General features: G+C 54.0%; 8 protein-coding genes across 8 annotated transcripts; 3 read left to right on the forward strand and 5 right to left on the reverse strand.

Moving 5' to 3' along the window:
• Positions 1 to 72: 72 nt before the first annotated feature.
• NUU61_009875 (uncharacterized protein) lies at positions 73 to 4,680 on the forward strand (the record flags this gene model as incomplete). The annotated part of the gene is made up of 3 exons (XM_056660400.1): positions 73 to 3,945; positions 4,004 to 4,082; positions 4,139 to 4,680. The coding sequence occupies 3 exons, from the start codon at positions 73 to 75 to the stop codon at positions 4,678 to 4,680; spliced, it is 4,494 nt and encodes a 1,497-aa protein (XP_056506898.1).
• A 214-nt stretch (positions 4,681 to 4,894) lies between these two features.
• Positions 4,895 to 5,994, reverse strand: NUU61_009876 (uncharacterized protein; the record flags this gene model as incomplete). The annotated part of the gene is made up of 2 exons (XM_056660401.1): positions 4,895 to 5,749; positions 5,809 to 5,994. The coding sequence occupies 2 exons, from the start codon at positions 5,992 to 5,994 to the stop codon at positions 4,895 to 4,897; spliced, it is 1,041 nt and encodes a 346-aa protein (XP_056506899.1).
• Positions 5,995 to 6,806: 812 nt separating this feature from the next.
• On the forward strand, positions 6,807 to 8,353 carry NUU61_009877 (telomere maintenance protein PBP2; the record flags this gene model as incomplete). Its single annotated transcript, XM_056660402.1, has 3 exons — positions 6,807 to 6,843; positions 6,908 to 7,311; positions 7,376 to 8,353. 3 exons carry the CDS (start codon positions 6,807 to 6,809, stop codon positions 8,351 to 8,353), a joined length of 1,419 nt encoding a protein of 472 aa, XP_056506900.1.
• A 345-nt stretch (positions 8,354 to 8,698) lies between these two features.
• Positions 8,699 to 9,514, reverse strand: NUU61_009878 (uncharacterized protein; the record flags this gene model as incomplete). Its single annotated transcript, XM_056660403.1, has 2 exons — positions 8,699 to 9,195; positions 9,328 to 9,514. 2 exons carry the CDS (start codon positions 9,512 to 9,514, stop codon positions 8,699 to 8,701), a joined length of 684 nt encoding a protein of 227 aa, XP_056506901.1.
• Positions 9,515 to 9,823: 309 nt separating this feature from the next.
• NUU61_009879 (FG-nucleoporin NUP159) lies at positions 9,824 to 14,409 on the reverse strand (the record flags this gene model as incomplete). The annotated part of the gene is made up of 3 exons (XM_056660404.1): positions 9,824 to 13,518; positions 13,575 to 14,256; positions 14,323 to 14,409. The coding sequence occupies 3 exons, from the start codon at positions 14,407 to 14,409 to the stop codon at positions 9,824 to 9,826; spliced, it is 4,464 nt and encodes a 1,487-aa protein (XP_056506902.1).
• Positions 14,410 to 14,937: 528 nt separating this feature from the next.
• pup1 (proteasome core particle subunit beta 2) lies at positions 14,938 to 15,971 on the forward strand (the record flags this gene model as incomplete). The annotated part of the gene is made up of 3 exons (XM_056660405.1): positions 14,938 to 15,063; positions 15,139 to 15,186; positions 15,312 to 15,971. The coding sequence occupies 3 exons, from the start codon at positions 14,938 to 14,940 to the stop codon at positions 15,969 to 15,971; spliced, it is 834 nt and encodes a 277-aa protein (XP_056506903.1).
• A 344-nt stretch (positions 15,972 to 16,315) lies between these two features.
• NUU61_009881 (uncharacterized protein) lies at positions 16,316 to 18,655 on the reverse strand (the record flags this gene model as incomplete). The annotated part of the gene is made up of 2 exons (XM_056660406.1): positions 16,316 to 18,267; positions 18,343 to 18,655. 2 exons carry the CDS (start codon positions 18,653 to 18,655, stop codon positions 16,316 to 16,318), a joined length of 2,265 nt encoding a protein of 754 aa, XP_056506904.1.
• Positions 18,656 to 19,245: 590 nt separating this feature from the next.
• On the reverse strand, positions 19,246 to 20,409 carry NUU61_009882 (class I SAM-dependent methyltransferase; the record flags this gene model as incomplete). The annotated part of the gene is made up of 4 exons (XM_056660407.1): positions 19,246 to 19,943; positions 20,023 to 20,184; positions 20,245 to 20,324; positions 20,387 to 20,409. 4 exons carry the CDS (start codon positions 20,407 to 20,409, stop codon positions 19,246 to 19,248), a joined length of 963 nt encoding a protein of 320 aa, XP_056506905.1.
• Between the last annotated feature and the right edge of the window lie 1,294 nt (positions 20,410 to 21,703).

Below are 21,703 nucleotides of genomic sequence, written 5' to 3' on the forward strand. Positions count from 1 at the left end.
GCGTCTTGCTTTCGCGACGCAACGAGACTCGTCCACCACGTTTGTCGCGAGCTATGAAAGCAACACGCCTCTATGACGAAGAATAACTTGGCCACTCATCTCAAATGGCTGCTCGCCCGAGGCCCCTCCTTGTACCCTTCGCTGACCGCCGACTCGACTGAACGCGACAATCGCGCCCCTCAACAACCCACTCCGCCAGTAGACAACCTCGACTTAATTGTCAAAGTGCTTGATGATGGCGAAGACGTGAAAGATGACACAATGGCAAAACTGCTACTTGCACCTCAGTCGGCGAGCAAGCCTCGCATGCTCAGCCGCCCCGACACGCTCCCCGAGAAGACGCCGTTGACTTCGAAGAAACGGTTTCCGGTAATACAGTCAAGCGTGGTTCGAGAATCTCACCATGAACCCCCATCCTCATCCTATAAGAATTCTCGGACAAAGGCGACGCCGCGTCGGCCCGATGACCGTTTTGATACCTCCCCACTAGGCCCCGTTGAATCCATTGATTTGACGGGCGATCTCGATCGGTCAATTCCGTCCTCGGGGACTCTTGAGTTTGGAGAGCCACGTCGATTATGGACCGAGGATGATGCGTCGCGCGGTAGGGCGCGTGAGAAACGGGGAAAGAAACGGAAGAGTGACGGGTATACATCAGATCTTCTCTCCCCGTCTAAGCATGCCACCAAAGTCCGAACACCCTCGAAAGCCACCAAGCCTTCGACATCTGGAGACACAGTCTGGGCCAATGCTCGCTCTTCAGTGGCACGTGGTGCTAGCCAAGGGAATTCCTCAAGCGCAGTGAAACGGCTCGACCGAGATTCGCCTGTTCCCCCGCGGTCCCAGCGGAAGCAGGTGATTGCTGACTCCGACGATGAAGATCCATTTGAAAACTGGGTTGAGGATGACCCCGTTGATGACATGATGCTGGATGCAGATCCGGGATTGTACCCAAAACTGCCCGAAGTGAGCCCAGCAGGGAACGAAAAGACTCCGTTGCCACTTTCTCGACCACCAATTGATAAAGAGAAGGAAGCAGTAACCAAAGATCCAGCTCCTGCTCAGCTGTCCCCATGGCCAAAATCATCAAGTTCACAAGAGAAGGACCCGGATCTCGTCCGTTTCTTGGCCCTTGCCCATAACTTTCTTCAGCAGTCGATTTCACAGTTGAAGGCTACGCTGCAAAAGAATGCGGAGGTTGTATATCAACAAGCAATGGAGGGTCGACCGGCGCCAGAGCTGATTGCCGAAAACAAACATCTTGTCTCTCAGATCCAAGTCATCGAAGTGCTGCAAACTCATCGAGATGCGCATAAAGATCGTGTGTCTCGCAAGGAAAGTCTGAAGCAGAACTTGATGCGTGTCATATCACAGGGTCTTGATCCAACAACCATGCCAGAAGAGCTTGCGCAAAGTCGAGCTGTTGAGACTGAATTAGAGCAGATTGAAGCAAAGATCTGTCGACTTCTTCCTGAAGCTAAGATCCTTAATTTCGCACAGACTTCAAAGCCTGAGTGCTCTGCTTCCCCGGTGCAGACCCGCTACCCAGAGACTTTTTGTGCCACGCAGCCTGGAAAAGCCTTTGGGGATATTGCCGCTACGAGAGCCTCACCACCCGCCTTCCCATCACAAGCATCTTTCAAAAAAGAAGCCCGCGAAGACCGATCACGTTTCTCGAGCCCCAAGAAAGCAAAAGAGTGTAACAGCTCCAGGATATTCGATCAGGACAACCGGACTCGCCATGACGGGGAAAATTGCATCTCTCGAAACATGGGATCCCCGCCGCTTGCGGCGATGGACCTTGATGAATTTGATTGGGGTGACAGCGACGATGAAATGCTCGAGGTAGCCGGCAGCTTTGATGAGCATCAGACGCCGGTTCGTGAGCAAGCTCCTCAAAGCCGCAAGGTTTTTGCCGAGACCTCTGGCAATACACCCAAAATTCCAGCCCCGAAGAAGTCACCTGGCCGCAGCAACTTTTGGTCGAACCACCCATGGTCTCAGGAGGTGAGGACAGTTTTGAAGGATCGATTCCATCTGCGTGGATTCCGTTCAAATCAGCTCGAAGCCATTGACGCTACCCTTGGCGGGAAAGATACTTTCATCTTGATGCCGACTGGAGGTGGAAAGTCGTTGTGCTATCAATTGCCCTCTGTTGTGACTAGCGGTCGTACGCAGGGAGTGACTATTGTGATCTCCCCGCTGCTCAGCTTAATGCAGGATCAAGTGGCCCACTTGCGCAAGTTGGACATTGAAGCATTCTTGATCAACGGTGAAACCGACAAGAATGAGCGCTCATGGATTCTCAGTCAGCTATCCATTGCCGGCGGGGAGGGCCTGGACCTGCTATACATCACACCGGAGATGATCAATAAGAACCAAACTCTCGTCCGAGCCCTGGAGAAGCTACACCGACGAAACAAGCTGGCACGCCTGGTCATTGACGAGGCGCACTGCGTCAGTCAATGGGGACACGACTTCCGTCCCGATTACAAAGAACTGGGAGAAGTCCGCGCCAAGTTGCCTGGCGTACCGGTCATGGCTTTGACAGCCACTGCCACGGAAAATGTGAAAGTGGATGTGATGCACAACCTCAAGATGCGTGGGTGTGAGGTGTTTTTGCAGAGTTTCAACAGGCCAAATTTGACATACGAGGTGCGGGCCAAGGGCAAGAATGACGAGGTCCTGGCCAGCATTGCCGAAACTATCACGTCTTCCTATCGGAACCAGTGTGGAATTGTGTATTGTTTGTCGCGCAAGACGTGTGAGAAAGTTGCTGAGGATCTTCGCAAAAAGTACAACCTCAAGGCCGAACATTATCATGCAGGCATGAAGTCCGAGGCCAAAACCAAAGTGCAAAGCCAGTGGCAGGCGGGTCGGTGTCACGTTATTGTGGCTACCATTGCTTTTGGAATGGGAATCGACAAGCCCGATGTTCGATTCGTCGTACATCACAGTATTCCGAAGAGTCTCGAAGGCTACTATCAGGAGACAGGACGCGCTGGGCGAGATGGCAAACGCTCTGGTTGCTATCTTTACTATGGCTACAAAGACACAGCAACCCTCAAACGTATGATCGACGAAGGAGATGGCAGTGGCGAGCAAAAAGCGCGTCAGAAACAGATGCTTCGAAATGTCGTCCAATTCTGCGAGAACCGCAGCGACTGCAGGCGCGTGCAAATCCTTGCTTATTTCAACGAATACTTCCGTCGAGAAGACTGCAACAACTGTTGTGACAATTGCAGGTCTGATTTGGTGTTTGAAGTCCATGACTTTTCTCAGCACGCATCCTGGGCCATCAAGATCGTGCGGCACTTCCAGAACGAATTGAATGATAAGGTGACCGTGCTCTACTGTGTCGATCTCCTTCGCGGAGACCTGAAAAGGGCCAAATCAGCCACACACAAGCAAATCCCGTGGTATGGAAAGGGATCCTCTTTGGAGCGTGGGGAAGCCGAACGGCTGTTTTACCGATTACTGGGCGAAGACGCGCTGGCCGAGGACAATGTCATCAACGGGAAAGACTTTGCCGTTCAGTATATCAAACTTGGACGGCGTGCCGTTGAATTTGAGACTGGCCAGCGCTCCATGAAACTGCAAGTGCGCGTGTCTCCAAACGGCAAGATTCAGGCCTCACGACCCGCGCGGAAATCGAAAACCAGCAGCCAGGGCCCCCAGTCCACTATGGTCTCTTCTCCCATTCAATCTGCCAATGACCGCCGCCAAGCGCGCGCACAGCTGCCCAGTGCCAGGGCCAGTCACTCTTCTGCTGATGAGGACAGCGATGGCTTTGAACGGATTCGAGTTGCCGGAAAGCCGCAGCGGCAGAACATGAACCAAATGGGGCCTCCGATCACCACCGACCAAAAGTTGGACCGACTCGATCATCTGCACCGTGCGGTTGTGGAGGACTTTGAAGTGACGGCCAAACGCTATCTCCAAGATGTAAGGCTTCGCTGTAATTTTTGTCCATGCTCATTGCTGTGCTAATATATTCCTTTAGATTGTTGTGGAGAAGGGTCTTCGTTGCCAGCCATTCCCGGATCACATTTTGCGCGACATGGCCATTTCGTTCCCAAGAGGTAATTATGATTGTCTATAGAAGTGGACCAGACTGAAGCTAACTTCGCGATCATAGATCTTTCGGCACTGTCTGCCATCCCAGGGATTGATCAAGACAAAGTCAAACGCTATGGCCGTCAGATATTACGGCTGGTGGATAATGCCAGGCGGCGCTATGAGGAACTGAAGCAAGACGCAGAAACCAACGGCATTGTTCCGGATCCCAACCACCACAACGTCATCAACCTCAGCAGCAGCGATGAGTATAGTGAAGACGACGATCTGTTCGCAGACCAGGCCTCCACACTCGATCTGGACAATCCCGTGAGCACTGTCCCCGGCAATATCACCAGTCGCTACTTTCCTCCACCTCCGTCCCCCGGATACAACTCTGCCGATGACTTCGAGTCTGGCCCAGCTGGTTCCACCGCGAAATCTCGCAAGCGTGCATCCAGCAAGCGGCCACGACGAAAGAATGGCTCGATGGGCAGCTGGAAAGGCAAAGGCGCGCGATCCAAAGCCAAGACGGGCGATCGTCCCCCCAGCCGGTCTTCGGGGACACGAAAGAATTCAAAATCCAAAACCACCAAGTCCTCGATTGGTATGATGCCGGTCTGAATTTTTTTCTCTTTTTGCGTTCGTCATGATTGCGGGTAAGCGTTTTGCGCATGATGCATCTGTAGGCGTTTTCATTTTTTTACGAGTCCACATAGCGCGATACTCGAGGTGTGTAATTTGGGTTTGTTCATATTACCATTGCAAACTTTTAGGGATATAGCGAATAGTCATCAATAATACCACCACTGTTCCTGATTATTCTACCAAGATCTCTCTAGTTGTCGAGTGAACGTCCGAAATCAATCAACCGTAGCCGCCGGGCGTCTCGTGGATGGAACTGAGCCACCTTGGCTCTCACCAGAAACCTCGATGCGGCCGAGTCGCGTTGCAAATCGATATAGGAGGTACCGGCCTCCAGCAGGGCATCGAGAAGACCCTGCATCTCTGTCGCCGCTGCTTCGCGCTTATTTGTGAGGTTGGCTCCGGCGGTGCTGCGATGCAAGAATTGATCAATTCGCTGCTGCGCACCATCCTCGGTGCCAGCTGACTCTTTTTGTTTCTTGGGTTTCCCGTGGGCCGTGTATCCCGCCTTCAGCGTAGCGTCCGAAACCTCCTGGGCATCCCCGACAGTCGGACCGCCCAAGTCTTCGGCCGCGAGCATCGGCGCCAGAGTGTCGTCAAAGAACTTGTCCAGGGAAGCCTTGAGGTCTGTCGAGGCACGATCGAGCCCCTTGTTCCTCTTCTTCTGCTGATTTACAAGTTCCCGCGCCACTTGCGAGGGAGACTGCTCTTCCTTTCTGGAGCTGGCATTTCGTATCCTTTGCAGGCGCTCCCGGAGCCCGCTCGCAATGGATCGCGAGTCCCGCAGGTTGGCCTCTTCTATGCGGAAACGCTCGCGGTCCACAGACAGTTGGTCTGCGGTCACCGTCACCGACGCCTTGTTATCTTTGACAAGCTGCGAGGTCTCATCAATGGCCAGAAGCAAGGGTAAGACAGAATCAGTGGTCGGGAACTCGTCCTTCGACTGAAGAAGGGAGTCGTACGCCTTCTTCGCCCGGCGTGTCTGCGAGACACGCATCCAGGGATCTGTTCCCGTGCTTGCGAGATCAACAGAACTTGACTCCCGGAGCTATTATGTTCGATGTGAGTCATGTAGTTCCTAGGATTCTCAGGATGATCTCAACGTACCTTTTGTAGTTCTTCCTCCTGGTGTCGCACTTGCTCTTGGAGCCCCCGAAGAGTCACGTCCAGCCTTCGTGAATAGGCTTGTAATGCCGTAGTACCAGCGGGCTCCATATCAGACTCATTCTCTGCATTTTGGCGATTTTGTGCAAACTTCTGGATCTTTTGCACTGTCTGTTCGGAGACGTCCATGTTTGGGTGTAGACAATGGAGACTGGTAACAGCAGAATCTTCCTTAGATCGACTAGACAAGAATGTTTAATCCTTCCCAGGTCACCTAGAACCTTCCTTGCCTCGACTGCCGAAAATCACTTAATCTATGAAGATGTGAAACTGCCTCGTCCCGCAACTATGAAAGTCGCGTTCGCGTTCCTCACGTGACTCGAGCACCTCCTCTCACTTCTCCCCGGATTTTGTCTCGCTTTATCCGCCATCTGCATCACCTTTTCCCCATTCGAGTCCATCGAACTCTTGTCGAGGCTCTCATCCCCTGACGGGTCCTTATCTCACTCCTCGCCCATTTTACTCGGTGTGATCGCGGTGTGATCGCCCCGGAGGCAACAGTGGTACAGCAGACGGGTACTAGCAACGCTGGAGATCCTCCCTAATCCCCCATTTTCCCGGCGCCAGTCATCTGTCTTTGTTTGCTCGCTTCCATCAAGACCCTTCTCCAACCCTTTCTTCGCTTTTACCCCCATCTCGAGTATCCCCGACAACCTGTGAAGCTTTCCTGCTTGTTCCTGGAAGGGCCCCCCCTCACCATCTTGAACCTGCACTTCCCGTCCCGTCGGCACTACCTCAACACCACCTTTCTTTCCACACCAGCCTTTCCAACCCTTCAAAAGCACCAGATTCCCTCTCCCATCGATCGCCAGCACCAGCAAGTCTTCTTGGGAACATCTGGTGTACATAAACGATCATAAAAAAGAAAGCAGATTTGATTCTTCACCGTCCGTCCGACTTGTCACGTAAGTGAGACAGACACAAACACAGCACAGTGAACCATGTCGGCCTCTCCATCCAACTTGCAGTCGACCAAGCGTCCTCTCGAGGACCCCTCTTCCCCCTTCCGGCCCCAATGACCAACCGGAGGCCAAGCGTCCAGCGCTGGACAAAGTAGTCAGGAATGATCCCGAGGCTGAAGCGAATGTGTCGAGCAACGAGATTCCGTCTGTGGATGGCTCGAAGGACATCCAGGGAGACACTGTTGTCCCTGATGCCCCCAACGGCAAGGGCCATACCGAGACCCAGCCCATCCAGTCGACCGCTTCCCACGGGGAACGGGCCGGCTCCCAGTCTGATCAACATGCGCCACAGGATGAATCGAGCTGGGTCCACATCCGTGCAGTGATTTCCAGCCCGGAGGCTGCCACCGTCATTGGAAAGGGAGGTGAGAATGTGTCCCAGATTCGCCGGTCGTCGGGTGCCAAGTGCACTGTCAGCGACTACTCGCGGGGTGCTGTCGAGCGTATCTTGACCGTCAGCGGCCCCCAGGACGCTGTTGCCAAGGTAAGTTTAGTCGCATGAGTCTTTCCGTATCTTTGAAATCTTCGGATTGCTAATAATCTGCCAGGCATTCGGTCTGATCATCCGTACCCTGAACAATGAACCCATCGATGCCCCTTCCACTTCCCAGTCCAAGACGTACCCTCTGCGTTTGCTAATCCCGCACATTCTCATCGGCTCCATCATTGGGAAGGGTGGTAGCCGCATTCGTGAGATCCAAGAAGCATCCGGCGCACGGCTCAACGCCTCGGACGCCTGCCTGCCGCTGTCCACGGAGCGCTCGCTTGTCATCCTGGGCGTTGCTGATGCGGTGCACATTGCGGCCTACTATGTCGCCGTCACCCTTGTTGAGCAGCTGACTGAACGCTTTGGCGGCCCCGCGGCGTCGGCGTACGCGACTCGCAGCGGTGGCCCTGCCGGCGCCGTTCCTGGTGGCATGCAGGTTGTTCCCTACGTTCCCCAGCCGGCTGGTGGTCAGTACGGTCACCCCGACACGTTCAAGCGCCACCACCCCCACCCCAACCGCGCCGGCGGCGGTGCGTATGGCGTCCCCTACCTGCACGGTCAGCCCGCGCCCACCCCAGTCGGCCAGCCGGCTTTGTCTTACGGTGCTGCACCTACCCCCTATGCCGGCGCCGGTCCTCACCAGCCAGCTCCCTATGTGGGCGGACCGCAACCGACCCCCGGCCGCGGTGCCCCTGCGGCTCCTGCCCCCGTGGGTGGCGCTATGCCAGGCCAGCCACTGACCCAGCAGATCTACATCCCCAACGACATGGTTGGCGCCATAATTGGCAAGGGCGGAGCCAAGATCAACGAGATTCGACATCTGAGTGGCAGTGTCATCAAGATCAACGAGCCACAAGAGAGCAGCAACGAGCGTCTGGTGACGATTACGGGCACTCAAGAATGTAACCAGATGGCTTTGTACATGCTCTACTCGCGACTTGGTTCGTACTTTTCTTTCTGTCCGATATTTTTCGACGAAGTGACATTGCTAACCCGATTTTCTTTCGTTCACACAGAAAGCGAGAAGCACCGCATCTAAGCCGAGCCAGCGCTCGGTCTACCAGGGCCATTGCGGTGTTTTGCTGTCTCAAAAGTCCACGGTGGTTTATGATGATTTTTTCTGGTTTTGGATCTCCCTCCCGGTGTTCCTTTTCTCCTTTTTCTTTTTCCCTTCTGGTTGTATCTTATTTGAGGCGTGTGTGATTTCGACCCTGCCTGCATTCTAATAACCAATTTCACTATTTTCCCTTCCCCTGCCCTTATCACGGCTGGTAGTTTTGTCCGTGTCCTTGTCCTTGCCTTCACTCCCAGCCCTGACCCAACCCCCTTCCTCCTCCCAATGAAGAACCTACCGCCCACAAACTAACCCAGAAACCTCTCTAATTCAAAGCTTCTGAAAACTAACATGCTTCATCTCCAGCCCAGGAACAGGCGGCAACATCTTCTCCCGAATAGGCGCAATGCTCTGCACAAACTCCTGGGTCTCCTTAGCCTTCTTATGCGCCTCGACGCTCTCCCACCCCACCGCCAACAGATGCATCACAGCCTGCCCGCTGGGACTCTTGGCGTGCTGCAGCAAACTGGGCCGGTCAACGTGGCCCATCGCCCATGACCGCGGGCCCGTCGCCTGCGGCAGCTGCTCGACCAGCGTCGTGCGGAAGTTGATCAAATCCGCGAACAGCTGCTTGGTCTCGGCCGCTGGCATCGAGCTCGGGAACCCCAGCATGCACAGCTCCGTCACTGGGTTCTTCGCTAGCGTGTCTGTGCTGGAGATCGGCGGGTTCAGGGTCGTGTGTAGTGCTGCCGGCGGTTGGGCGTTGTCCGGCGCGAGGAATCGGTCTAGTTGGTGCGCGTTGACTGAGCCGCGAGCGTCTGTCCAGTCTGTATATTATGGACCATAGCTGGTTAGTCTTGTGATGTCTTTATAGAAGAAAAATAATAATACAAAGACCAAAAGACACAATTAAATTCATAGCGAGGCAATGATATCACTGTCGGTTGTAAGAGACTCACCTACTACCCACACGATCGTGTTGGGGTCTTCGGCGCTGCGACCCCAGGCAGAGCTCTGATAGCCGCTGTAGTGTTTGATATTGCGAAACACGCTCATCAGGGCATCGCCCTCCTCGCTGGACGGGTCTTCAGGCTTGACCGACGGTTTCACCCGGAAGAAGACGAATTCGCTAACTGTTTGCGACATCGTGGGAGAGGGAAGAGGAATGATGCTGAAGTGAGGTTTGGTCCCACAACAAATAGTGGGGGGAGGGAGCATATCACATCGGGATGATGTCAGAGCAGTCTTCATTAAGCATGGCAAAGCTTCATCCAAGAAACGGAGGGAAAGGAAAATAGAAAACTATGTACATCGCAAAGATTTCCACGATCTTATGGATTGCACCAGATGAAACACAAAAGCCAAGGCCATTTTCCCCGCGCTCATAGAACCCCGAATGTCCCCAAAAACAGAAAAAAAAAGTTCCAAATGAAACGATCAGCGTCACACTGCGCGCTACAGGTCGTCCACACCCCGCACCTTGGTCTTCTTGCTGTCGATCGCCTTCTTTAGGTTGCCGACCAGCTGCTGTCGACGCTGCGTCTTCGCCTGCCAGCGTGTACTCTCTTCGGGCGAAACAGCCAAGTCCCCTGTACCTTCGACACTATGGAGACGGCTCGCCTTCGCGGACCCATTGATACTGGCCCGGAAGTTGATGCCACGCGAGGCAGACTCCGGCGTGTGGTAGGCACTACCGTCCAAGGAGCCACGCGAGCCGGGGGTATTGGGGAACCGCCCGGTGTTCTTCCGGGGCGTGGTGAAGGGGGTTCCTTCCCGGCTGCTGGGGGTGGGAGAAGAAACATCGACGCCGAGTTTCCGCATCTGTGCCTCCAGAACATCAATGTCGCTGCTCTTGCTCTCGGCCATACTCATCATCGTGGCAATAGTCGAGCTGACGGCTTCGACGGTAGGCCGCTTCGTCGACTGGCGAGAGCTAGTAGTTGATGCGTCCACGCGCGGGATGTCGGCGATCTTGGCGCGAAGGAGAGACACACCCTGCTCGAGATCGGCCATGCGAGCCTGAATGCCTGTGAAGGCAGTGCGCAGGTCATGCTGGATGGCGGCTTGTTCGGCGGAAAGTGGTGCCGCGAGGATAGCACCGGTGTCGGTGTGTGCGTCAAGGGTCTTGCGGATGCTAGCGAACTGGCTGCGCAGCGTAACGATCTCTTTTGTCAGGAGGTCCCGGCATTGGTCCAGTTTCTCTTCCACTCCTTGCACACGCTGCTCGTTCAGAGAGCCGGCAAGCACGGTCACCACCTCCTCGAGCTTGTTGATATCATGAAGGAACAGCTTCTCATCCAGCACATTTTCCGGCTGCTCACTTTGCAGGATGTCCACCCATTTGGCAACATCGGTGCCCTGTGATGGTTGCTGATACAGAAGGAACGATTCCAAGGACCGGGCGTTGATCCCCAGCGTATCGACCATGGAATTAGCATCCCGGTACAGACGCTCAATCATACCCGGAATGCCTGGTTTGGCGGTCTCGCCCATGTAGTTTTGATGGGGCAAGAACGGGTCAAGTGTGGAGACCGGCTCGACAGGGCGAGCAAGGTCAGCACGAAGCCTCTCGTCCTCGTCGTCGTCGGAAAGAGACAGCGCTTCCTCCTCTTCCTTGCGCTGGGCATCCGCCTGGGCGCGTGCCTGCTCCTCACGGACTATATCGCTAGTTTTTCTCAGTTGGCCATCGCGCTGTGCGATTTGAGTGAGGGAGGCCTTCCGCGAATCCAGAGCGCTCCCGGCCTCCTTGCGGCTTGCAGGTCGGTTAGGGAACATGCTCTTCTGCGAACTAACGCGAGTGGGGCTAGGGGACCGTTCAGGTTCACGTCCAGGAGGTGGGAGGGGAGGCTTCTTAATGATTTCACCGAAGAGATGTCCCGGTGCTTTGTCTTGAGTCGGCTTCGAGAAGCCTTTGAAGAACCCACCCGTGGAGCTTTGCTCAGACGGTGCACCAAATGAGCTTTCTGCCGAAGGCTTCAGGCTTGGGATCTTCGATTCGTCATGGGTGATTTCCTCGCCACTATCGCTGAAATCAGACTCATCCGCATCGGAGCCGTCAGGAACAGGGACGGCCTCATCTGTGGGTTCCTCCTTGACCTTGGAGACCATAGGGTCAGGGGGCAAGGGCGCGTCTTCAGGGACAGCTGGAGGACTTGCGGGCTTTTTGGGTTTGCTGAGGAAATCTGGAGGGAGAGGTGCATCATCCTCTTTCGGAGTGGGCTTCTTTTTCGTGGAATCAGGAGGCAACGGAGCATCTTCCTCCTTCAGGGCAGGCTTCTTCTGCGTGAAGTCAGGGGGGAGCGGGGCATCCTCAACTTCCGGAGGAGTCTTCTTTTGTATAAAGTCCGGAGGCAGGGGCGCATCTTCGACTGAGCTCTTAGACACATTGGAGGATGCCGAAGTGTCTCCAGGGGCATAACTTGCTCGGGTGGTAGAGTCAGGTGGTAAGGGCGCCTCCAATGTCGGGAAAGTAGGAGTGGACTCTTTCTTCGGCGTTGCAGTCTTATCAGATGGAGCCGACACAGGACTCGTCACCTGATTTTGAGACTGAGCAGAGATGTTGCCAAACGAGAAACTCGACTTGTTGGTCTCAATGGAGGTCGTAGTGCCGGCAGGCTGCGTTTGCGTGCCGAATATGGAGGTTGTGGTCTGCGAAGGAGGCTTGCTTGGGGCACCAAAGATTGAAGTGGGTTCGGGTTTGGGGGGCTGTGGTGCCGTCGAGTCCTCCGCATCGTCCATAGACTCAGCCGGAGGGCTGGGCTTGCTCGAAGAGGACACCATCTCATCGAAAGAACCACCAAAGGAGAAGGCCCCCGAAGAAGGCTTGTCGGGCTTGGGGCCATCATTGGCAGCAGTGCCATCGGGCTTGAAAGTAGACCCGAGAACAAATCCGCCGGCACCGCCGGCGCCAGCACCACCGAAGGGATTCTTCACTTCAGCAGGCTTCGGGGGCGAGAAGACCGAGTCAGTTTGAGGCTTAGCTCCAAAAGGTGACGCTGACCCCTTGGCAAAAGCGCTTTCCCCGGAAGCTTTTGCAAATGGTGACTCGCCGGGTTTGGCGGCAGCGAAGCCACCAAATCCAGTTCCACCCGAGAAAGAGCTGAATCCGCCTCCCGTGGACGCACCACCAGTACCAAGAAGGCTCTTTCCTGGAGTGCTGGGCTGCCCAAAGGTCGATCCCATGACCCCAAACCCAGATTTGCCGAATTGGGCTTGCCCCGGAGTACTAGACATACCGAAAGTCGCCCCGGGTTGTGAAGGGGCTCCGAAAGAGGGCGCAGGGGTTGACGACTTTCCAAAAGCTGGAGCAGCTGAGCCTCCACCTAATGGGGAAGGGCTGCCGAATGCAGAGGGAGCAGATGGTTTTCCAAATGCCGTTGCACCCATTGTAGATTGGCTACCAAAAGCAGGGGCCCCTGATGGCTTCCCGAAAGCCGAGGCACCCAAGGGTGACGGGCTACCGAAGGAGGACTGACCAAAGGCAGGTTGCGCCGGAGCCGGCGCCGGGGCAGGAGGCTGGGCCGGAGGCTGGGCCGGAGCTTGGCCGGCTGACACCAAGCCGGGATATGGCACTTTCTGGCGGATAGATTCATTGTAGATAAACCACCAAGAGGAAAGGATGCCGTCGTTGTTGAGGAGGAGCAGGTTCGGCAGTGGCGTAGCGCTCTCCGAGATGTCCTCGCCCGGAATGGGTGCAAGCACAGTCTCGGTACTAGACAGATCAGTTGACAGGCCAATCACCGAAGTCTCGTCGGAGGATTCCTTCAACGGAATTGTGGCCCGTTTGGTGTCGTCGTTAACCCCAGCAGTCTTGAACTGGCCGACGGTGGTATCATCGCTGGCTAATGGTTGATCAGACCGCGTGATGAGACCAACATCCGTAGACGCAGTTGACGAAACAAGCAAAACATCCTTCAAATGAGGCTTGTAATCTCGTAGCCGGGTAATGAACTGGTAAGCTGGCGTGCGTTTCAAAGTGAAGCCGATGGTCGAACAAATTTCTGGCAATTTCTGGGTCAAAAATGGCGCCTGCTTTCGTCTGGTGATAATGTAATATGAAGACGCCGGGGTTTGTCCCATATCATCTTCGAGAGCATTCGGGGTGTAGACCATGAAGAAAACATCGTTTTCAAGCCACGCGACGGACGAGACTACGTATCATCAGCCACAGCACTATAGGAAGGCCCAACACAAATCCAAAACTTACCATGGCATTCGCCTTCTAGATCGGGGGGCCGCGGGACCTCATCCTTCTTTGTTCCATCCGGAGTCATTTGATACCCTGTTCCGTCCGCTAACCCAGCGACTAGCTGCTTTCCTTTGTTGCTCCAACACACACTGCTGACTGCATCCTTGAGGACCAGTCCGCCAGGCCCTGGAACCAAGCTTCCGGCTTTCAGATCTGCGACAAGCAACTCCCCATTCGCAGTGACGAGCGCAACCAAAGTAGAGCTGGGATCAGGGTTCGGTGCCAGAGCGCGCAGCGACGCGCCGTTTGTCGGGACCGACAAGGCCGGCTGGGCATTCCCTTGCACCAGACTGGCTGTCTCAAAGACCGAGATTGACGGACCATTTTCCGTAGCCAGGATCAGCGCGTCTTCGCCTGATGTAAACGCCACATGTGTAGGACGCGCAGGGAGAGGGATTGTTGCTAGTGGTTGGAAGGGTTTCGTTTTGACCTTGTCTTCTCCGGTTGGTGACTCGATAGCCTTCTTGACAGAATCGGTGCTTGCGACGACGAGGGCGTCGGGGCCAGCACCTACAACCACGCCTTTAGTCTGCGCGACAGCTAAGAGGGAAGATGACGGGGCTGGAAGGGCGTCGTCGGGCCAGGGGGATGGGAGGAATCGGATGTTCGCGTCACCGGCTACACCTTTGAAGCCAATTTCCTAAACCAAGGTGAGTTAGACGGGAATCATGGAGCGTCAGTGAAAGCTCTGGCGGGGCAAGCGTACATCTGTAAAAACATCTGAGAGCTCTGGACCAAGCTCCGCCGGAGCACTCCCACCGGCAGAAGTGGGCGTCGCGAAGCTGAACGCCATTCTCAGTCGGTCAAAATCACCAGAGATGGAACGAGAGGGGTCGCCTAGAGGTGAGCCGGTTCGGGAAGCATTGAGCGAAGGCGAGCTTGGCGGCGTGGAAGAAAGAGACCGTCGATGGAGTGCCTGCGGACTCCGGTTGAAAAGCTGCAGAGTACGCGCAAAAATCTTGGCACGGTTCCTCCTCAAAAAGAGAAGGGAGGGAAAGGATCAAAGGAGACCCTGGGAGGATCGATGATGCAGAGGAGTAAAAAAGGTATGCAGAGGAGAAGCGTGAGCAAAGAGATTCAAAGATCCGAAAATGTTCCAAGGCAAAAACACCAAGTGGAGTGCCTGATAGGTAAGGCGTCTATTAGGCTGCGGGAGCTTCGTCACTCCAGGCTCGACTTCCTCCCAACCTTCAGCTTGCCGTCTACGCTTTCCCCCACCTCAGGACCCGTCGAAGTATCTCCCTATCTCTTTGCCTTCAGTGATTGCTTTAAATTCGAACAGGGCATCAACTTCGACTGGATCACCCCCTGCGTTCTCACGATGCCGGGCTTCGACTTCTCCAACTACAACCGCAACGCGGCGCTTCACGCCAGGGGTGTTCCGATGCCCAAAGCGACCAGCACTGGTACGACAATTGTTGGTTGCATCTACGATAAGGGTGTAGTGGTAAGGACCCTAAATGATCCGAAGACGAAGCGAATGCTTCCCGACACAGGGAGCTGACATGAATGGCGATGGCAGATTGCAGCAGATACCAGAGCTACCAGCGGACCGATAGTAGCAGACAAGGTAAGTTACACAATTCACTTTGGAGAAAATGATTCGGGAGCTGGTCCTTTGCTGGCTTCTCGCATCACTTTCTGGCATGAAGATGTTCCAAGTAGCTGACAGGTGATTTTCGGGAGGGAAATTAGAACTGCGAGAAGCTACACTACATCGCACCGAAGATTTGGTGTGCCGGAGCCGGTACAGCCGCCGACACAGAATTCACCACGGCACTCATCAGCTCGAACGTCGAACTGCACTCCCTATCGACGGGCCGGGACCCGCGCGTGATCACCTGCATGACGATGTTGAAGCAGCATCTCTTCCGCTACCAAGGCCACATCGGCGCGTACCTGGTGGTTGCCGGCGTCGACCCGACCGGAACCAGTCTGTACACGGTGCACGCGCACGGCTCGACGGATAAACTCCCCTACGTGACGATGGGCTCGGGTTCACTGGCCGCCATGTCGGTGTTCGAGTCGATGTGGCAGCCCGACCTCGATCGCGAGGGCGCCATCGCCCTCTGCTCCGAGGCTATCAAGGCCGGTATCTTCAACGACTTGGGGTCCGGAAGCAACGTCGACGTCTGTGTCATCGAGAAGGATCAGCCTACCCAGCTGCTCCGCAATTACATGAAGCCCAATGAGCGGGGCCACAAAGAGCGCAACTACCGCTTCCCGCGTGGCACGACGGCTTGGCTCAACCAGAAGGTTATCAGCAAAGAGGATATGAAGAAATATGTTACGGTGGAAACCCTGTCTGGGGACCCTAGCCTGGCTGCCGGCGAGAAGATGGAAGTTGACACTTAAGGTTGTCGCGAGTCTGGGGGTCAAGCAGATAGACCAGTCGTGGAAAGCAATGTGGTTTTTGGGGCCGATTTAATGCCCTTCCCAGTCTTATCTGTCACGCTACTATTGTAACATGGATGTCCTGTTCTTGGAGTTTATGCTTAAAGAGGTAACCAGGATACAGGGCTCGGACTATCGAGACCAAGTAGGTGTATTCAATTGATGGGATGTAGAGCTCGCAAAGCGTGGGTATCTCTATTCTACACAAATGCATGACCATTCAAGGCCAGCGTAACACCATCTCTTTCCTCCTGCAAGTACCAGTTCAAAGACACAGTTCTTCATATAACATGTGTCCATCCAAATCAGGATCCATCGTGACGGCAATCAGACATGGATCCACCGATCTCGGGTGGCAAACTAAGTTCCTCAACCACATCATGGCCCTCAAACTTCCGAATAATCCACATAATATACTCATACTGCGTAGGCGACACCCGACGGCCCTCACGACGATAGCGCACCACACCAGCGTGGTACATAGCGCGCACGAGCTCCGGGTACACAGGCCCACCATGCCTGCGCAGATAATCATAGAGCCAATGGATGAGATGAAATGAGCGGGACGGGGTCAGCTGGCGGCAGCAGGAGAAAGCAACAGCCAGCTGATGGATGAGGTCGACGGCAACATGGGGGTCTGGACACTCGCTGTTGCGGGGACCTGGGTGGTAGCGGACGACGACTTTCTCGTCGGGGTGCGGGAGAGGCAGCCAGGCCTTGTGCAGGCACAGTTTGATTGGGGTGTGGTTTCTGAGGAGGCGGAGGAGGGACCAGATGCTCTGGGAGTCGCCGACGCGGGCGAGTCGGAGGCATTCTTCTACTGAGGCGGTGCTGGTGAGGTCCAGGCGCCGGAACATTTCCTCGAAGGTGCCGTAGAAAAGAGCTCGGATCCCCTTATATGTGGAGGGGTTTGCCCAGACTTCGGCCAAAGAGGTCTGCGAAGTTTCCAATTGCTCGAGGGTTTTGCGGGTGGTTTTGGTGGTGAGTTTCTTCAGCTTGAGGTCCACTGCTAGGATCAGAAGGCTGTTGTATGGGATATTCAGATCATGGATTCCTCGCATCAGGTCAGAGAGAATCGGTCCATCTGTGTGCTGTATCGCAGTCTCGTATAGACTGAGCAACTCATAGATTGGCCGGTCAGTTGCTTTGCAGCTCTGATTGTACATGGGCCCCAAAGATCGGCAAAGAGTTCGTAAACCCCACAAGCGCAGAATAATCTGGTGCCGAGTGGATCGTTTTTGAAGAGGATCAGGCTGCTCGTTTAAGCCTTGGGGATAAGCAAGGGAAAGATCTATCCAAACCGGCGATTCTGCAAGCGCGGACACGTTCGGCATCCTCAACAAGCATTTCCGCCAGAGTTCAAGCAATTGATCCCTGCGAGCTTTGTCTCTCGAGGAGAGAGTCAAGAATTCCGTGACGCGAATGATACAATCGGCTGCACAGTCTGTGTCGATTTGATCCAAAACTTGTACTGGGAAAGGGAGAGATGTTTCTGTGCTGAGCTTGCCCCCAGCCTCCAGCCATGTTTTGATCAAAATAGAGGGCCAGTGGCCGTCAGAGCCGGCGCCGTGGGTTGCAACGACAATTTCCCGTGCAAAATGAAAGCTGCGAGCATGCAAGAGTTCCTCAAGCCATGTATACACGATACCCTGGTCCAAGTCACGATAACCAAGAATATTGCAGCGCCCAATAGCCCTCCACATGGCCCGGTAATGCTTCACTAATGCGATTTGATCCCACGTCCCCAGCGTTTTACTCCGCTCGACAAGAATGCCCGGCATAGCTTTGAGGATCATGCAAAGCTCGTCGGTTGAAACCAATCCCAGCTCCAAGGCGCGGTTGATCGCATTCAGCACGCCAGTCCGCTGAGACCGCTTGGCCTTCCTCCGCACAAAAAGCTCCACGGCCGCGAGGTAATTGCCCGAGCCCCTCGTGTTCAAGAACGGATCTTCCAAAAATGCAATTGCCTCCGTCAAGCCCGAAGTGGAACGCACGAGCAATCTGTCGAATATCTGACGGCTGTACGCTGGCTCCCGTTGGAGGTCAATTCGTAATCGGCGAGCGAAATCCCTGGCATCTTCAATGCCCCAGTGATCCTTGCGTAGGAACTCATCCAGAAGTTGGCCGCGCGTCAACTTCTCCGTGTCAAGGAGGTCCGGCGGCCGAACATCAGGGATATGCAATTCGCTGGGCCCGGGGTTCTGGTCGGAAAAGGGTAGCGGAACTTCAGGGAAACTTGCAGTGTAATCGCCCAGGTCTTTGTTTTTTTCAAGAAATCCAATTAGAACCAGAGATACCATAAGATCATATCTTTATTTTCAAAGGCACATACCTTGAGGTTCGAGTTGCGCTCTCTGCCATGGATGGTCGGTCCATTTCATATGCTCCCTCCCATTGCGCCCAAACAAACAGGCGATGTCTTCAGCCGGGCCTCCACCAATGCTCGCCAACACAGCATTCCGCCGTTTGGCAAGACGGCGTCGCGCCTCCAGGGGTCCGGGGACGCAGCTCCCATGGCGTCGTTGGCCGTTGGCGAAGCGACGAAACGTCGCGGCCAGCAGGTCATCGCTGATCCAGAGGTGGTCGAGGATCGGAGCAGCAGGTGGTTTGAGAGCATGCCGGTAGGCATGCCTACCGAAAGACATGGGGAGTCAGCAATGGCATATAAAAGCCAACGTTGGAATTGAGGACACCGAGTTCGACCAGCGAAGCTTCAGTTTCGGACGCAGCGAGCTAGCCCCGGCAGAAGGGGCTTGGCGTGGTGACTAAGCAGCATCGGGGTTGGCCAATGTGGAAGCTGCAATTACATCGATGGAAGTATACAAACATTAAAAGAATCATGGATGTATACGACTTATTTTCAGTATTTTCGTAGGCATCAGTCTAGGTTTATTTTCATCAGCCATGAGCACCGTCCATTTTTTTTCTCTCCTCCTCGTTCCGACACCATGGCTTGGGATATAGTCGACCCAAGCCCACAGTCATGCGTCCATCGTTGAATCATTAAAGAAATAAAAACAATCAAAGGGGAAGTACATAAAAAATGCAACCCATGCGCGCGCGCCGATGCAATGCAAAGCAACTCTCGCCAATGGTATCTCATGCGAATCATCTCAGCGAAGACATAATGGAAACCGTGTCATGAGCCGTGTAGAGGGTCGTGAGTATATAAGAGAAGAAGAAAGAAGACGAAGAGGAGGGGGGGGGGGAGTAAAAGAAAAGATGAAAATTCTCCTCATGAGGACTTTTCATCCGGAAAAGGCTTTCTCCCCGTTACCACATGGTAGTTCATGTAGGCATGCACATTCCGGTCCTGGATACTTTTCCGCACGTCGACCAGAAAAACCTCGATCTCGGGCTTGGACCACCCCAGAGCGAGGAAGGGCTTGTATGACCAGCCGGACAGGGCCTCAAGCCAGTTACTTTCGCTCCAGGCGCCGATGTTGCGCATGCGCTCATCTTGCGGCCAGGTGTTGGTGGGGATCTTGTGGACGTGCTGCTTGACGTCTACAAAGCCGACATCCTTCATCCACTGCTCGATGCGGTGGGCGATGCGGAACTGGCGGGGTGGGTCGACATCCTGGCTCGAGCGCATATTTAAGTCGAACCAGTCGTGGAGTGCAAATGCGCTGTACCCGTCTGGGTTCTCCGGGGGCATGGTGTTGTCGTCGCATTTGGGTTTCGGGTCCATCTCCTGGCACTCGATGTAGGCGCCGGGCTTGAGGTATTTATATGTCTGGCGCAGCAGGCGTTTAAATGAGGGCATGGCCCCAGTCATATGCGAGATATGAATAAAGTTGAAGTAGTTCGGACCCCACAGCCACTCATCTTCGGTAGCGTCGTCGACTAGAAAATGCACGTTCTCGGGAACTTCGGTCGGTTGCACAGGAGACAGATCCGTGCCTGTAATCTCGGTGTGTGGGAATTGAGTTGCTGCCAATCGAATGTAAGTTTTCAAGCACGAGGCTGGCATAACACCCCTATCAAAGGTGAGAGAATGGGGCATTCCTACCCAATTCGATTGGCCATATTCCCGACCCGGTGCCAATATCGAGGATCTGTTGGGGCTCTTTCAGAGGGACGTTGAATAACCGCCCGCCCATCACCATCTTGAACATGTGGTGCTGCATATCCAGACGATCGAGCTCCTGCTCATCGTTGGGATAGAGATAGGCTAGTCGGCCCTAGTCAGACAACCTTCGAAGAGACGGCAAGTCAAAGAGGACAAACTTACCTCCCTCATGGTACTTGTGATACCGTCTCCCATTCTCCACGGGGTAGTCCGTTACACTGTCAGTCAGTGACTGAGTGTCACTATTGACGGGTTAGAGTCTTCACGCCATGCAAATTGGATGAAAACCACCGGGGAGAATTACCATTCATTCTTGGGTTTCTGCATCAGTCTTCCGTTAGCATTCCTCGGGGTCCTCGCAGGCAAGCAAATGATGAAGCAGACAAGTAGAGCGGCGAAAAGTGACACCAGTTGTGCCAAGTCAAGAAGAAAAGAAAGAAAGAAAGAAAAAAAAAAAAAAAGGGGGGGGGGATGGAACTTACAGGAGGTTTGGGGCCCATCCTGATCACCTCGTCCCCAAGTGGGATCGACCGAGGCAGGTGGGAATTGCAATCCACCCCTCCTGGTGGGATGGGAGAGTCCAGGAATTCCCGACAGTGGAAATCAACGGGAAAAGATTCTGGAGAAGAAAACTGTGGAAATCCCAGGGTTAGACTCGGTTCTCTCTTGTGGATGGGGCGTGCTCCATCGTGCACACAGCGGGGGAGAGCTATTACTTCGTAAATGAGAGGCCCAGAAAAGCCGGCAATAGACCATTTCATGTCCCAATCTTGACTAGCATGCCAGAGAAATCCACAGATATCAAGAACGTCGAGGGAAAAAAATAATACAATGTATCTGTCAAGTTGGTCTCTTGTCGAGCCCGACAGCTTGGGTTAAGTTACCATTTGGCAGGACGGGAGGACGATCCGGACAACTATAAATCAATCGCTGAGTGCCGAGGGGGGGTGGATCGACATTTGAAATGTCTTCAAAATAATAATAATAATAAATAGGTTTTTTTTTTCTCTCTCTCTCTCTCTCTCCCTGCTTCTAATAAAAAAGAAAAGAAAAAGAAAAAGAAGAAAAGCAAAGCCCGTAGGGGGTGAGAAGTGGAGTCATGGTGCGTGCATGGATGGGGTACAAGGTTGACCCAGACTATACCGAGTGGGCATCCATGGACATCAAGAAAACAAGAGTAATAGGAGGGTCAAGCACCTCGAAGCAATTCCTTTCGATCTGGGAGCAACCGAGGGTATGTTTGGTTGAATCGATCTAGTTCAGGCCGCCTGTTTTGCTCTTTTTTTTTCTCGTCTTTTTTATTTCTCTTACAAAGGAATAGAAAAAAAAAAAAGAAAAAAAAAGGCAGGAAAAAGATGATTGGACTCGGGGATGATTCACAGGATACTGTACGGAGGTAATCTTCAGAGAGTGAAATACAGATTACCAGAGAACCCGTATATCCTTTCCCTGAGTTCGAGCGCTATCGGGTTACAAACTGTCTTTTTCCGGCTTAAAGTGACATGGGTTTAGGCAGGATCTACTTCTGCTTGATACAGAGAATAGAAAAGTGGTCATAATGATATTAGCATCATTTGTATTATTATACTATAATAATACCTCGATTTGTCCGATCGGCCAA

The sequence above is a fragment of the Penicillium alfredii genome, assembly GCF_028826965.1.
Source record: "Penicillium alfredii strain IBT 34128 chromosome Unknown utg000012l_segment0_segment0, whole genome shotgun sequence".
Lineage (NCBI taxonomy): Eukaryota > Fungi > Ascomycota > Eurotiomycetes > Eurotiales > Aspergillaceae > Penicillium > Penicillium alfredii.